The sequence below is a fragment of the Polypterus senegalus genome, chromosome 10 (assembly GCF_016835505.1).
Source record: "Polypterus senegalus isolate Bchr_013 chromosome 10, ASM1683550v1, whole genome shotgun sequence".
NCBI classification, from domain to species: domain Eukaryota; kingdom Metazoa; phylum Chordata; class Cladistia; order Polypteriformes; family Polypteridae; genus Polypterus; species Polypterus senegalus.
The window spans coordinates 95,438,721-95,454,026 of NC_053163.1; the positions used below are offsets into that span (position 1 = coordinate 95,438,721).

Genomic DNA, 15,306 nt, shown 5'->3' on the forward strand with positions numbered 1-15,306 from the left:
ATCAAATACACTGTAATTAACCGCATATTGTTTATTAGTTTAAGGCATCTGATTGTAATTAACCTGTAACAATATAATGGTCCACAGAATAACCAAACTATTCCAAATACCATAGCCACTTTAGCATTGTTACTGTTAGTGCACTAGTCAAAGTATTTAACCCACTAATAATCAGTATACAGCATCAAGCACAGGCTGCCTCAGCCATGCGCACAGTCTGCTTAAACTGGGAAGTAGGGAGCAGGTCAAGGAAACCCTGGAGAGGTGGAGATATGCTCTAGAGAGGAGAGGAATGAAGGTCAGTAGGAACAAGACAGAATACACGTGTGTAAATGAGAGGGGGGGTCAGTGGAATGGTGAGGATGCAAGGAATAGATTTGGCGAAGGTGGATGAGTTTAAATACTTGGGATCAACATTACAGAGTAATAGGGATTGTGGAAGAGAGGTGAAAAAGAGAATGCTGGCAGGGTGGAATGGGTGGAGAAGAGTGTCAGGAGTAATGTGTGACAGACTGGTATCGGCAAGAGTGAAAGGGAGTATCTACAAGACGATAGTGAGACCAGCTATGTTATCTGGGTTGGAGACGGTGGCACTGACCAGAAAGCAGGAGACAGAGCTGGAGGTAGCAGAGTTAAAGATGCTACGATTTGCACTGGGTGTGATGAGGATGGATCGGATTAGAAATGAGTACATTAGAGGGTCAGCTCATTGGGAGACAACGTCAGAGAGGCGAGATTGGTGTTGGTTTGGACATGTGCAGAGGAGAGATGCTGGGTATATTTGGAGAAGGATGCCAAGGATAGAGCTGCCAGGGAAGAGGAAAAGAGGAAGGCTTAAGAGGAGGTTTATGGATGTGGTGGGAGAGGACGTGCAGGTAATGGGTGTAACAGAACAAGATGCAGAGGACAGAAAGATATGGAAGAAGATTATCTGCTGTGGCAACCCCTAACGGGAGCAGCCGAAAGAAGAAGAGGAAGATAACTCAGTTTGTTAATGTGGTTTGGGCTATGGCTCAGGTTCAAAAAGCATAATTTCCTTAGAGCAAACAAATATGGCTATAAAAGAAAAGCATCCTCAGAATAGATTAAGTAGCATTTAAAATGTTGTGTTGCAGAATAGCAGATGATTTTGAAGGCTGTAATTGATTTTCTTTCAGTCTTTAATATGGAAAATGGATGACACATGGAAAAAAAATTCATAGCAAACTCTTTAAATGCAGAGTAGCTTGTACAGGAACATATAATACTAAAAAATAAAGCTAGACATTATTAGAGGGTAGGAAAAAATGGTCATAATTGAATATTTATCTCTGCAGTATATCATTGATAAGTTTTTTCTTTTTCATTTTTACACAATATATTGGTATAGAAATTAGTATAGCAATGGAAATATTTTGGTGTGCAATATGTTGCAATGAGGATAGCAGTGCTATTATTAGTGTATGCATAACAAAATGTATTGTAACAGATGGCATATCTCAATACAAGTAATGAGTTTTTCATTTCTTCATGTGTTACACCACAAACAGTATCACTGCTGCAAATGTTCCTTATTTCAAATGCTCGATCCAAACTTTAGTGAGCTTGGGTTAACTTTGTTTTACACAGTACTACAGCGAAGAAAGAGTGCAATATCAAATATTAAAGTCAAATACTCTGGGTAAACTACTGCTTTCTCTTCAGCTCTGGTTAACATTGGCCCATGAAGACTTACTTGTGAATTTAAAATTCACTAGCTTATGTTATCAAAAAGAATGCAGAACAACAAGGAACCCCAACTGAAATCGTGCCACAAATGATATGTTTGTGTCCCACCTAAAGTTTGTCTGCAAAAAGAAAAGGAGGCTGTTGTTCTTCAAACATAAAAAAGAACGTAGGGTGAAAGCAATCCCAGGATATTTCTTTTCTTTCTGTGTTATGATTAAACTTTTGTAAGTATTTAACAGAGTTCGCTTCTGTATAAAAATGTGATCATTTAATGAGAAAATTGTAAGGTAATAGTCTACAGCAGCCTCATATTACACATGTGTATTGTGGCAGATGGCCAGGGCCCATGCAGCATATGTTCCAGGGGAGCAAGCATGGGAGACCCAATACCTCCCCCGGATGCTAGTTGGCAGCCCCCCTGGTTTGCAGTGGTGCCTCAGACTCCCGCAGGTCTCCATGGGAGTTGGAGTTTGGTATAGCCCTGTTGGGTCCCGCAGGTGCCGCCAGGGGGTGCTGAAGTGGAAGCTGCTGGGCTCTTCTGGGCAGTAGTTTTGCCACACCCGGAAGTGCAGCCGGGTGTTGGCAATCAAGCACCAGGAGCACTTCCAGGTGCCTAATAAAAGGAGCCAGAGTCGGGAGGGAGAAGACAAAGCTACCTAGGAGGATTGGAGGATATTTTGTATCTTTATTGGTATTTGCTGTGCTTGGGACTATGTACTACCTGTGGGACACGAGAAGGACGTGTGCCCACTGGTGAAGAAAAATAAATAATAGTTTTATTTTTACATGTGCCTCCGTGTCCAGTCTGTGTTGGGTCGGGCGCCTATATAGTGCCTTTCACAGTATGTAACTCTTAATAGTTTTAATCGCACATTTAAAAGCATTTTAAATATGAAATAATACAATGTGAATTATTAGCTAACAGCTCTAATGTAAAAACAAGGGCTTATCTCACAAGACTTTATTCAGTGTAAATGTCAGATAATGTATTGGGGTGTGTGTGTGCATCATGTACTGTACCTGAATATTTTTCTAGACCTACTCTTGAAATTACGGATATATCTGATGTCTGTTGGATGGTTTCAATGAAGGGTTTCTCTAATTGGGTGTAACAAGTTCATATTTTTCACTATTGTTATTCATTTCAAACTTCAGTCAAGTAAAACAGGAAAGTCAATTGTAATATCACAGAATCCAATTTCAGTATTTAATCGTTTAATTATGCCACATACAGTAATCCCTCGCTATATCGCACTTCGACTTTCGCGGCTTCACTCTAACGCGGATTTTAAATGTAAGCATATCTAAATATATATCACGGATTTTTCGCTGGTTCGCGGATTTCTGCGGACAATGGGTCTTTTAATTTATGCTACACGCTTCCTCAGATTGTTTGCCCAGTTGATTTCATACAAGGGACACTATTGGCGGATGGCTTAGAAGCTACCCAATCAGAGCACGTATTACATATTAACTAAAACTCCTCAATGCTATAAGATATGCTTCCTGCGCGGCGCTTGATTGTTTGCTTGTCTCTGCCTCTCTCTCACCCTCTCTGACATTCTCTGCGCCTGACGGAGGGGGTGTGAGCAGAGGTGCTGTTTGCACAGAAGCTGTTTGCCTAGTGGATACGGAGGCACCTCTAAGAAATGCCGCTTTATCGCAGTGCTTCCAAAAGCATACTTATTGATTTTTTGATTGTTTGCTTTAATCTCGCTCTCTCTCACTCTCTCTCTCTCTCTCTCTGACGTTCTCTGCGCCTGACGGAGGAGATGTGAGCAGAGGGGCTGTTTGCACAGAGGCTGTTTGCTTAGAAGATACTGACGCTCCTCTAAAAAATGCTGCTTTATTGCGGTGCTTCGCCAAACTTAAAAGCACACGTATTGATTTTTTGATTATTTGCTTTTCTTTGCCAGCGCTCTCTCTCTCTCTCTGAAATTCTCTGCTCCTGAAGAGAAGATATGTTTGCATTCTTTTAATTGTGAGAAAGAACTGTCATCTCTGTCTTGTCATGGAGCACAGTTTAAACTTTTGACTAAAGGGTGTTACTTCATGTGTAGAGGGTTCTAATAATGTTAACAGTGTGGGAGAGTTTATAAGGGCTTAAAATATATCCAAATAACTGTACAAACATATGGTTTCTACTTCGCGGATTTTCATCTATCGCGGGGGGTTCTGGAACGCAACCCCCGCGATGGAGGAGGGATTACTGTATTCCAAATTTAAAGTGTAATTACTTTTCCCAAACTAAATACTTCTGTTTACTATATGTCTGTTTAATTTTCAATTATTTGTATTTTAGTTTCCGAGGCATGGCATGCAACAAACCCAACAGCAGCAACAAACGGCAGCACTGGTCCGGCAGCTTCAACAACAACTCAGTAGTAAGTTGCCATCTGAACTTTGAATTACACTTTTATTTTGGCAGAATCTTAATTTTTTTTTAAATGTTAAAGCACAGTTTTATATATTTTTATTATGTGTAATTTTAAAATGTCCCGCGATAAAATAAACTTTGAGGACACACCATTTTTTTATGAATACGCTGACCTTCTGATGTTTATTTCCAATCTTTTTGTTGCAGACACTCAGCCTCAGCAGAACACCACTCCTTACTACTGATAATTGCCCTATTGAGAAGAACAAGGAGAGCAGTCTTCTGAAGCAGCAAAGCCAACTGTACTGATGTTTTCTCTTTCTGGCCAGCAAAATAGAGGGCATCTCAGAGACAACACAAGAAACTTTGCTCATTAAGATGTTTAACCTTGTGATAGATTGCAAAGTAGGCTGATGGAGAAGTAGGAATAGTAATATAATTTAGGCTGTTTGTCAGAAGACTATTAAATACATTTCTCTCTCTTTCTCTCCCTCTGTATATATGGTTGTGAGTGGGCTGAAGGTATGTGCGTATGTGTGTGACTAAAATATGTATATATAGAGTGAGAAAAAGCTACATCTGTGTGCTTGTACATACACATGCCTCTTACATACATGCACACATCCTATTGTAAAATGAGTATATATGTATGTACATACATAAAATACATACTAGTGCACAAATGTTGCTCAGTGTCTTTCCTACTTGTTCTGCAATATCTTTGTTACTGCGATCTTCAGTGACATTAAAATATAATTAAGTTATCCTTTAAATCCCAATAAAGCTGGACTGGATTAGCAGTTAATTAAATTTTGTTGATAACAAATTTGTTAGTTTGTGTAAAAAAAAAAATATAAAAAAGTATTGATGCATTTTTTATTTCAATTTGTACTTTGTACAACTTTTTTCTTTATTAAAATGATTTCTGAGTTTTTATCAGATTAACTGTACCAATCTGTCTTTTTTTGTATTGTTCAAAATACCAGTTATGCTGGTAAAATGTATATAAATGGAAGATTGGCAATGGGTTTGACTTTAGGGCTTTACTGTAATGTTTTTACATTTGGTCTTTTAAACATTTATTTTTTGATTTAATGAAATTGTGTCCACCTCTTTCTCATTGATTAAGAAACAGACAAGGACATTAATGAGCTGTCAAGGTTTGGTAAGTATCCACTTTGGTAAGCTAATAGTAGCATCTCTGCTGTTTCAAAGTAATGGTGTCCTCTTGGTGTTTTCAGACTATGATCTGTGGCATTCACATAAGCTTGAGCTGAGCCTAGCTCAGTATGCATCTCCAGATTTCAAGTCATGGTCCGCTCCTGGAAAAATGTTTTTTCCTCTTATAGGAAAGCAGTGAACAGCTGCCTCAAGTTGAGAAGTTGAAGGACCATATGGTCTGAGTCACAAGTGAGGTAGAGGTGATCATAAGAATGAAAATCAAACCTGTTCTGCAGCAGTAGGAAGCTAATTCATTTGATGAACATTTAAATTTACCTGTTAGCCTACATTTCTATCCTCCCTTTTGGTGTTAGTCTCTCAGCAATGACGTAAAAAATGAGATCGCAACTGCAAGTGGGAAAAATGAGGCTCCTGCATATAATTTGGTGGGCTTACTCTACATCAAAGGAGTATAGCTACTTTTCCTCTGGGTTGAGAAGGATGTACAATGGGGCCAGGGCATTTTGGATTGAGTATATTTTGTGGCTGTGTTTGGAATGCTTTAGCATTAGCTGTAGATTGCAGCTGGTGGACTGTTCTCTCTACCTTGGTAAGTTGCCACTGAGACCTGTACCAAGAATAGCGAATAAGCAGTAATGTGAGTTCTATGCCTGGTATTTATAATAATTCATATAATATTTACTTTCTTAAACTTGGTATGTGATACTGAAAATTAGAAACATTTACACAACAGGCCATTCAACCCAATAAAGCTTGTCTGTCCTATCCATTTAATTCCTCTAGAATAACATCAAGTCTAGTTTTGGAAGTCCTCTTGTCTACCATACTACTTGGTAGCTTATTCCATATCTCTGTGGTTCTCTGTGTGAACAAAGATTTCCTAATGTTTGTGTGAAATTTACTCTTAACAAGTTTCCAACTGTTTCCCCATGTTCTTGTTGAACTTATTTTAAAGTAATAGTCTTGATCCACTGTATTAATTCCCTTCATAATTTTTAAACAGTTCAATCATCTTACCTCTTAATCTCCTTTTGTGTAAACTGAAAAGGCACATCTTTTTTTAATCTTTCCTTGTAACTCATTCCCTAGTCGCTCTTCTCTTGACTTATTTTTAGCATTGCTATGTCTTTTTTTTGTTTCCTGAAAGCCAAAGTGTACACAATCTCCATGGACTTGTGCTATACATATTGTGCTATATAACGTAACATTCTGTTAGCCTTCTTAATGGCTTGAGAACATTGTCTGGAAGTTGATAGTGACAAGTCCATTATGACTCTTTAATCCTTCTCATAAGGTGTACTTTTCGCATTGTGTATTCATATCTGACATTTTTACTTCCTCCTTGTAATACTTTACATTTTCTTACAGTACATTAACTTTCATCTGCCACATATCTGCCCAGGCCTCAATTGATTCTAGATTATCTGCCAGTTCTGTTAGTTTGGTGTCATCTGCAAAATAAACCAGCTTGTTATCTATATTCCTTTCCAAATCATTTAATTAAAATTAAATTAGAATTAAAAATAGTATTGGTCCAAGCAGTTACCTTAATGGCACACCACACTTAACATCAGCTAATTCTGAAAAGGTTCCTCACACCATTACCCTCTGCTTCTTGTCTTTTAGCCAATTCTTCACCCATCTACAAACAACATCCAGAACTTCCACATTAGCGCTCTAAAGATGTAAGACTACAGCACTCGTTGTGCCACCGCATATATGATACTTGTAAATTGGCTTTATTTTTTTGTAGTTCTCAAAATTGCAATTAAAAATGTAAAGGTAGTTTAGAAAAGCAATCTTAACATCTGGCAATGTATAATATAGTGCAGTTCATCAACGTTACAGCATCATGATGTATTAAAATTTGCAGTTCTTTAGTCCTATATCCCTCATTATTCACAGTCGGCTGTCTGGGCTTTGACACTATGATACTAATTGCAAGACAATAAAGGAGATACCAGTTTGTCCTTGGGATTGTTGGAGTCTTTTAAAATTGAATTGTTTTCACAGTATTTTTCATTATGCTCATAAGGTTTGTTTCAGATACTATTCTTTTTATATGCAGATCTCATAACCCCTTGGATGGCCTTTTAGTCAGTCCTGTCCCATATGGGGACTGTGTATCACCAAGAATTAGCTGTTATTGAACTCATTTTCCCTCAGGTAGTTTCAGAAAGCAGATGCCTCTTTTTGCCTTTTGTAGTATAAATTTGATGTCATGGGTTTATCTCAGGTCACAGTATATCCATAAACTGTGGAATCTAAAGCATCCTAGAGTATACAGTAGATAGTTTCTCTGACAATGCACTTTCAGCATTTCCTGAATGTCATAGTGAATTCTTTTGTTTTAGTGATCAGTAATATTTAGTTGTTTTAACACAACTTTTATTTAGTTCTGTCTCATAATCATTGTAGTTGATTACAATGGTTATTAATGTGAATTAGCTATGTGGTGCAGGGCTTAGTGCTGCTGCTTCCTCATTGATCTACTGTATTAGGTTTGAATGCTTTGCGTGGTTTAGAAATTGTACCAATCTGTATGTTGATTTTTCCCCTGGTGACCCCTGTTTAACTCCCACATCACCAAAGATGTGCACTTTAGGTTAACTGTTAATTCCAAAGTGGCCCCTGTTTGTGCTTGAGTGGGCCTGTGATGGACTAGCATGCTCTGTTCAGGGCTGATTCCTGCTTTCCATCCAGTGCTCCAGCACCCCATGACACTGAACTGAGTTCAGCAGCTTTGAGAGTGTTATGTCATTAGTAAAGTATCTGGCTACACAATTGCACATGAAGCAAGTACACAATCCCAGGCCAAGGTGACATCACTAAGAGTCTTTGAGTTTTGTGGACTATTTTTGCCATCAATTGTCTGACTGTTAGTAAATCTAGTTGCAGGCTGAAGGCACGCAATTTAACATTTGTTTGGAAAGCAGAGTTACTGTTTAATCATTAAAAAAATAATTAAGTTGTTACTGTCAGGGTGCACAACAGTAATATGTAAAGTTTTCATAATGGTGTCAACCAATTATGTAAACTTTATGGGCAAGTGGAATGGGTCAGGGAAGCCCAGGAGAAAACTGTTAGGAATTTCTAGTATTTCAAGCTTTTAATGGCCATAGACATGAGCATCAATCTTTCATTTTTTCAGATATGGTAGGCCGAGTAATGTCACGAGACTCGAAATGGCAGTGAATGCAGGAGCTGCAGTTTACATGTAAAAAGACAATGCTTAATGCGATTTAAAACTATTTTTTTGATCAAAAAGTACTGCTAGATTTTAGATATTTTTGCTGTATTTAGGTGCTCCAAAAAGAAATTTGGGCAAACTCCAGCATAGATGGCCTTTCTTATCAATCCCCCGGCTAAAATATGTACAGTGTAAATAAAATGTCTTGGATTAAACATTTGTCCCCAAAGCATCTTAAGACTATTGTTAACTTTGCTTTGGGGTTTTTTTATAAGCTTTATATAATTTTATAGGATCACTAGCTGTGCTACCCATCTAAGATGGGCTAAAATCTAAGTAATTAATGTAGACCTCCGCATTAACATTTGTAGTACACCATCTATTGGAATGAATTTTGTAAATGTATCTATCTATACTAATAAAAGGCAAAGCCCTGACTCACTCACTCACTCACTCACTCACTGACTCATCACTAATTCTCCAACTTCCCAAAAGTTAAGCAAGTTTCATTTCGAAATTCTATGCGTAACGGTCATAACGGTCGACCACGTCCGCCATGTTGAACTTTCTTATTAATGGCCCCATCTTCACGAAATGTGGTAGGCGGCTTCCCTGTGCTAACCGAAACCAATATACGTACTTATTTCGGTGGTATGACGCCACTGTCAGCTGCCATATTGAACTTTCCAACGTCACTAATTCTCCAACTTCCCGTGTAGGTAGAAGGCTGAAATTTGGCAGGTTCATTCCTTACAGCTTACTTACAAAAGTTAAGTAGGTTTCATTTCGAAATTCTACCCACAATGGTCGACAACGTTCGCCATGTTGAACTTTCTTATTTATGGCCCCATCTTCACGAAATTTGGTAGGCGGCTTCCCTGCGCTAACCGAAACCGATGTACGTACTTATTTCGGTGATATGACGCCTCTGTTGGCCGCCATATTGAACTTTTTTTTATTTTTATTAACTTTATTACAATCCATACAAAGCAATCAAGTTTTTACAAAAAGAAGAATTGAGTTAAGAACAGATCAATCCCCACCCCTGAGAGAGAGCAAGCCAAACAGCGTAAAATTTAAGGCTTGTAAACATACCTAAATTAATAAATTCTCTGTGCTTTATAAACTTATTTTAAAATATTACTGATTAGATCCTGCCATGTTTTGAAAAAAGTCTGTACGGATCCTCTAACTGAGTATTTGATTTTTCCAATTTCAAATAATATAACACATCAGTTTCCCACTGACTTAAAGAGGAGAGTTTGGGTTCTTCCAGTTTATCAGAATAAGTCTGCGTGCCAACAGTGTAGTGAATGCAATCACAATTTGTTTGTCTTCTCCACTTTAAGCCCTCTGGAAGAACCCCAAACACAGCTGTTAATGGGTTAGGAGGGATTGTGAGTCCAAGGCTGTCTGAAGGTAATTAAAAATTTTTGTCCAGAATAATGTTAATTTGGTGCAGGCCCAGAACATGTGACCCAGTGAGGCTGGGGCTTGGTTGCAACGCTCGCAGGGTGGATCATGCCCTGGAAACATTTTGAGAGTTTTAGTCGAGACAGATGTGCTCGATATATAATTTTGAGTTGTATAATTGTATGCTTTACGCATATGGAGCTCGAGTGAATTCTCTGCATTGCTACTTTCCACTCCTTTTTCTGATATATTAATTGAGAGATCTTTTCCCAGTGTCCTCTTGGATCTTTGAAAGGAAGGGATTGTAAAATGATTTTATATATTGTAGAGATGGAGTCTAATCCTTGAGATTGAGCAATATTTTTCCAGCGTGGATGAGGGTGCAAGATGAGGAAAATCTGGAAGGTTCTGTTTAACAAAGTTCCTGATTTGAAGATAGTGAAAGAAATGTGTAGCTGGAATGTTAAATTTGGAATGTAATTGTTCATAGGATGCAAAGACGTTGTCTATATAAAGATCTCTAAGCAAGTTAATTCCAAATTTTTCCAGATATTAAAACTGCATATGTTTGTGAAGGTTGAAAGAGGTGGTTCTCTTGCAGGGTGCCACAGATAGAAGCTTCTCCGTCTTAAAATGCTTTCTACATTGGTTCCAGATTCTAAGTGAGTGGAGCACAATTGGGTTATTAGTGTATTGCCGATAACGTGTGTTTATTGGAGCACAGAGCAAGGAATACAAAGAAGTACTGCAGGATTTTACTTCTATTGCGGTCCAAGCCTGTGTATGTTCTTCTATTTGTGTCCAGGTTCTTATCGCCTGTATATTTGCTGCCCAGTAATAAAACTGGAAGTTAGGTAGAGCCATGCCGCCTTCTGCCTTTTGTCTTTGTAGGGTCGCTCTTTTGATGCGTGGATGTTTTGAATTCCAAATAAATGAGGTTATTGTTGAATCTAATTGCTTAAAGAATGATTTATTAATGTATATTGGGATGTTTTGAAATAACAAAAGGAGCTTAGGAAGAATATTCATCTTAACAGTGTTAATTCTTCCAGCTAGTGTGAGATGAAGGGTTGACCATCTATGCAAGTCTTGTTTAATTTTTTCCATGCAGACGGCGAAATTTTGTTGATAAAGAGCTTTATGTTTACTTGTGATGTTTACCCCTAGGTATTTAAACTGTTCTGCAATGATAAAAGGTAGGGTGTCTAATCTAATATTATATGCTTGAGAATTCACTGGAAAGAGTACACTTTTATTCAGATTAATTCTGAGACCAGAGATCTTTTGAAATTCTGTGAGTGCTGCTAAGACTGCAGGCACAGAATTTTCTGGGTCCGAATATACAGTACCATATCATCTGCATATAATGAGATTTTCTGTTCCAGTCCTTCTCTGCTAATCCCCTTTATCTGATCAGTATTTCGACAATGTATTGCCAGTGGTTCAATGGCAATGCAAACAGCAGCGGTGACAAGGGCATCCTTGTCTAGTGCCACGTTCTAGTTTAAAGTAGTCTGAGCAAATGTTATCGATGCAAACTGAAGCTTCTGGGTTAGTATACAGTAATTTAATCCATGCACAAATGTTGGGCCAAACCCAAACTTCTCCAATATAGTAAAAGGTATTTCCATTCAATCATGTCGAATGCTTTTTCTGCATCCAATGATAATAATATTTCTGGGGTGTTTGATTTAGTTGGTGAGTATATTACATTAAACAGGCGTTGAAGATTTGAAGATAAGTGTCGGCCACTAATAAATCCAGTTTGGTCTTGTGATATTACCGAGGGAGCACTTTCTCCATCCTTCTAGCTATGATTTTAGAGAGTATTTTAACGTCGTTATTCAGAAGTGAAATTGGTCTGTATGATGCACATTGTAATAAGTCCTTATTTTGTTTTGGAAAGACAGTGATTAGTGCTTGGCGAAAGGTTTGTGGAAGAAATTGGTTATCTCTGGCTTCTGTAAATATTGCTAATAGGAGGGGAGCTAGCTGAGAGGAGAATTTCTTGTAAAACTCTGCAGGGTAGACGTCAGGGCCTGCTGCTTTTCCACCTTGGAGTGACTTTATAGCATCTAGTAATTCTGATAATGCCAGAGGTTTATCAAGTTCCTCCACACTAAAAGCGTCTATTTGTGGTATCTGTAATTATACAGAAATGCATTAGATTGTATATTGTCATCTTTAAACTCAGTAGTATATAGGGATTTATAGTAGTCTCTGAAAGTGTGCATTATATTTTTGTGTTGATGATTTTATCTCCGTTCGTGTTAGTGATTACCGAGATTGCGTTGCGCACTTCTTGCTTGTGAATTTGTTGACCTAAAAGCTTATTAGCTTTCTCTCCATGTTCATAGTAATGATGTCTGGATTTTGAACTTTTCAACGGTCTTTGTTACTTATGGGCCCATCTTCAAGAAATTTGCTACGCGGGTTCCCAACGCTAACTGAATCCTACTTACGTACATATATATGTCTATAGCCTGCAGCTCGGACACCGTGTGAGGCGGCGTTGGGTCCCCCATCCCAACGCCACCCACGTTGTTGGCTGCCTGCCTATATAAGGCTGTCTGTCGCTCCAGTCTCTACATTCCCTTCCTTGCTACGCCACGGGATTCACGTCTCCCTGCTGATAACTACAGCCTTTTTATTTAATCCACGGCTTCTCTGCTGTTTTATTGTTTGTTTATTATGATTATAGTTATTGTGTAGGTATTTTAGACTTACTTTATATTGTTCAGGTACCCATTTCCTTTATCATTCCTATTACAACTATACCCCCATTAACATGTCTATTGAGGTGATCACCATTGATCAAAGAACTGTCACTTACTGAGTGGTTTCCATGCCCAGAGATGGCACCTACCTTTTCCATTCTCTTTGTTACATATTGCACGGCCATATCAGGCTCACTCTTGATATCTGGAGGAACATTGTGTCTTATGTATTGAATGACTGGGACAGGTTCACGGTGTGGACTGATGACGGTACAGGAGATAATTATACTACACAGGAGCACAAGAAGAGTAAAATGCTTAAGCCCTTCACCTATGGTTCTGCATGCGAGTTGATGGCTGCCGCTGAATTGTTCAGTTGTCGCTTTCAAGTGTACCGAAATGGCCAAATATTTTACACCTTTCGACAACCACCAATGCCTCTTAAACATCTTGGATTCACAGGTGACGATTTCAGTAGTGGACACTTTGATGTTTATGAATGTTTAAACTCTCAAATGCTGGATGTGATTTTATCGATGAAACCGGTTGTATGCTTACAACGCTTGACAGATGCCAAATGTCATTTCAACACAAGTCCTGCAAATGCTGTCGTAATTGAAACAAACCATGAAACTCAAACCGATTATGACAGCTGCAATCCAAGATGTGAGATTTGAAAGATTACTTTTCACATGGCCAACTGTAAGTTGCATGCTCAAGAGTAAGCACAGCGCACAGCTTGGTCATATTACAACCAGGGGGCTGAAATGACAATGTGGTATACAAAGAGATCCTTAATAAATAATTATTGGTATTTTTCCCTCAGTTTAAAAAGGTTTAATTTTCTTCTTAATAAAAATTTTAAGGCAGTATAAAAATTTTAAGGCAGTATTTCGCTGCTGCGCGGGTATTTTGCTAGTGTAGTAATAAAATACATTGTATTTGTCATTCCAATTCATGATGCCTCCCAAACATTTCTAGTAATAAAATGCATTACTACAGATGTTTGTGATGCACCATATGCATATACAATGCATAGGTCTTTGTTATATGCCATTTGGTATGGGATTTGTAAAAGTAGTGTTAATGTTAATTTTATTACTACAAATGTCTGTGATGTGCCATCATTTGGAATGCTAGAGATATAGCAACCAGGCAGGCACAGCGATACTTGTCCTTTTATTAGGTTTATATGATAAATAGGAAGCCTGAAAAAAAAATGTACATTGAATGATTGTTGAGGTCACATGTTGACTACTGCACATTAATTTATTTTAGTCTGCTCCTATAAAATGCTTAAGGTATTGCAATATAGTAGCTAATTCATGAGTGACTACACAGATATTTCAGTGAACCTCAGATTTGCCCGCAAGAGTACTGAGATGCAGTGTTTATATTTAGTTATCTGATGGGCAAAGTCTACATATTGGTTTTCATAGACAGTTACTGTAACTGTCACATAACTATCTTAAGTACTAAAAAATAAATATATATTATTTGCAGTGGCAAAGTGGTTCTGTCTTTGTGCTTTCACACTGGGGTTTCTGGTAGTGTACAGTAACAGTGTCCTTAGCCTGTGTTATTAACCCGAGTATGTAGTGCAATGTACCACTAACTTTTGCATTTGCTATTAATGTGTAGTGCAAAGCACATGAGGACCAGGACACTACGTCTGTCTGTCCTTTCACTACAGTGCCAGGCAGAGAATGATAGTAATTATTATGAATACTGCTGCACTGATTAAACATTTTGAGTGGCCTAGACAACTGAACATGGATTAAGCTTTGCTGACTAGGGACATGATTACTTGTGTCTGTAAACCTGAATTCTTATTATTCTTTTTTTATTTATTACTTATTGTTAGACTCATACGTGGAGATGAAGGTTTTCTTGTCAAAAAGAAGTTTTGTTGCACATCAGAAAAAATACCCAGAGACTGATTGGCTCAATCTAGACAGCCAGAGAAATAGGCAAACGATTCAATAATAAGAAAGCCACTCTCACTTGTTATGAATTACCCACTAGCTTCAGTACAATACTGTCCAGATGTGCTTCACAATTTATGAAAAAAAAAAAGTGGAAAAAGGCTTCAATTGCATACTGATACCCAAGGAATGGATTAAACGACCACTCTTGCTTACATGTGACATTGAGGACTGTTTAAAGGATCAGCTGTGCAATGAGACCAATAGAAGTTCATTATAATAATTTTTTCATATATACCTATTATCCTACAAAGACTTAAACCATCCTAAACCTTATATAGAGTAAATCAAAAAATAAAAGCAATTTAAAAATTACGCTACACATTCGTAATGGCGTATGAATAGTTTGAACACACACAGCCCAGTGCTCTGCTGTTAGTCTAGTTAAAGCCAAGGCCAACTGAACATGGACACTCCACTGCAGGATTGTACCATTGCTGAATGACACATTAAGTGAGACTTCTTTGAACAGAGGGAGTGAAACCTGATGAAATTCACTGAAGGGTGTTGGTTGAGTTTGGAAGTGAAAACCGCATGAATGACTCAATTAAAAGGTTTAAAGCGGGAAGAACAAGTGGAACTGACGAAGCTCATCCTGGTTGACCATCAACATTGCACACACAAACAAGCCCATAGCGACATGGCAAATGCCTCCATCGGAGAAGATTCTTTTGTGTGCTGTTGCTGTACATTTGGATATCAGCTAAGAATATGTGCATGCCATAGTGCATGACG

At 38.1% G+C, this 15,306-nt stretch overlaps 1 protein-coding gene across 2 annotated transcripts in view; it reads left to right on the forward strand.

Annotated features, from left to right (window-relative positions):
• The window catches only part of med12 (mediator complex subunit 12), a 131,289-nt gene extending 126,255 nt beyond the window's left edge, over positions 1-5,034 (forward strand). For both annotated transcript variants that reach the window (XM_039766252.1, XM_039766254.1), the window contains exons 43-44: positions 4,010-4,091; positions 4,292-5,034. In XM_039766252.1, the coding sequence (XP_039622186.1) occupies positions 4,010-4,091; positions 4,292-4,329 (120 nt within the window). In that variant the 3' untranslated portion in view covers positions 4,330-5,034. The remainder of the gene's footprint in view (positions 1-4,009; positions 4,092-4,291) is intronic.
• The last annotated feature ends 10,272 nt before the right edge of the window (positions 5,035-15,306 follow it).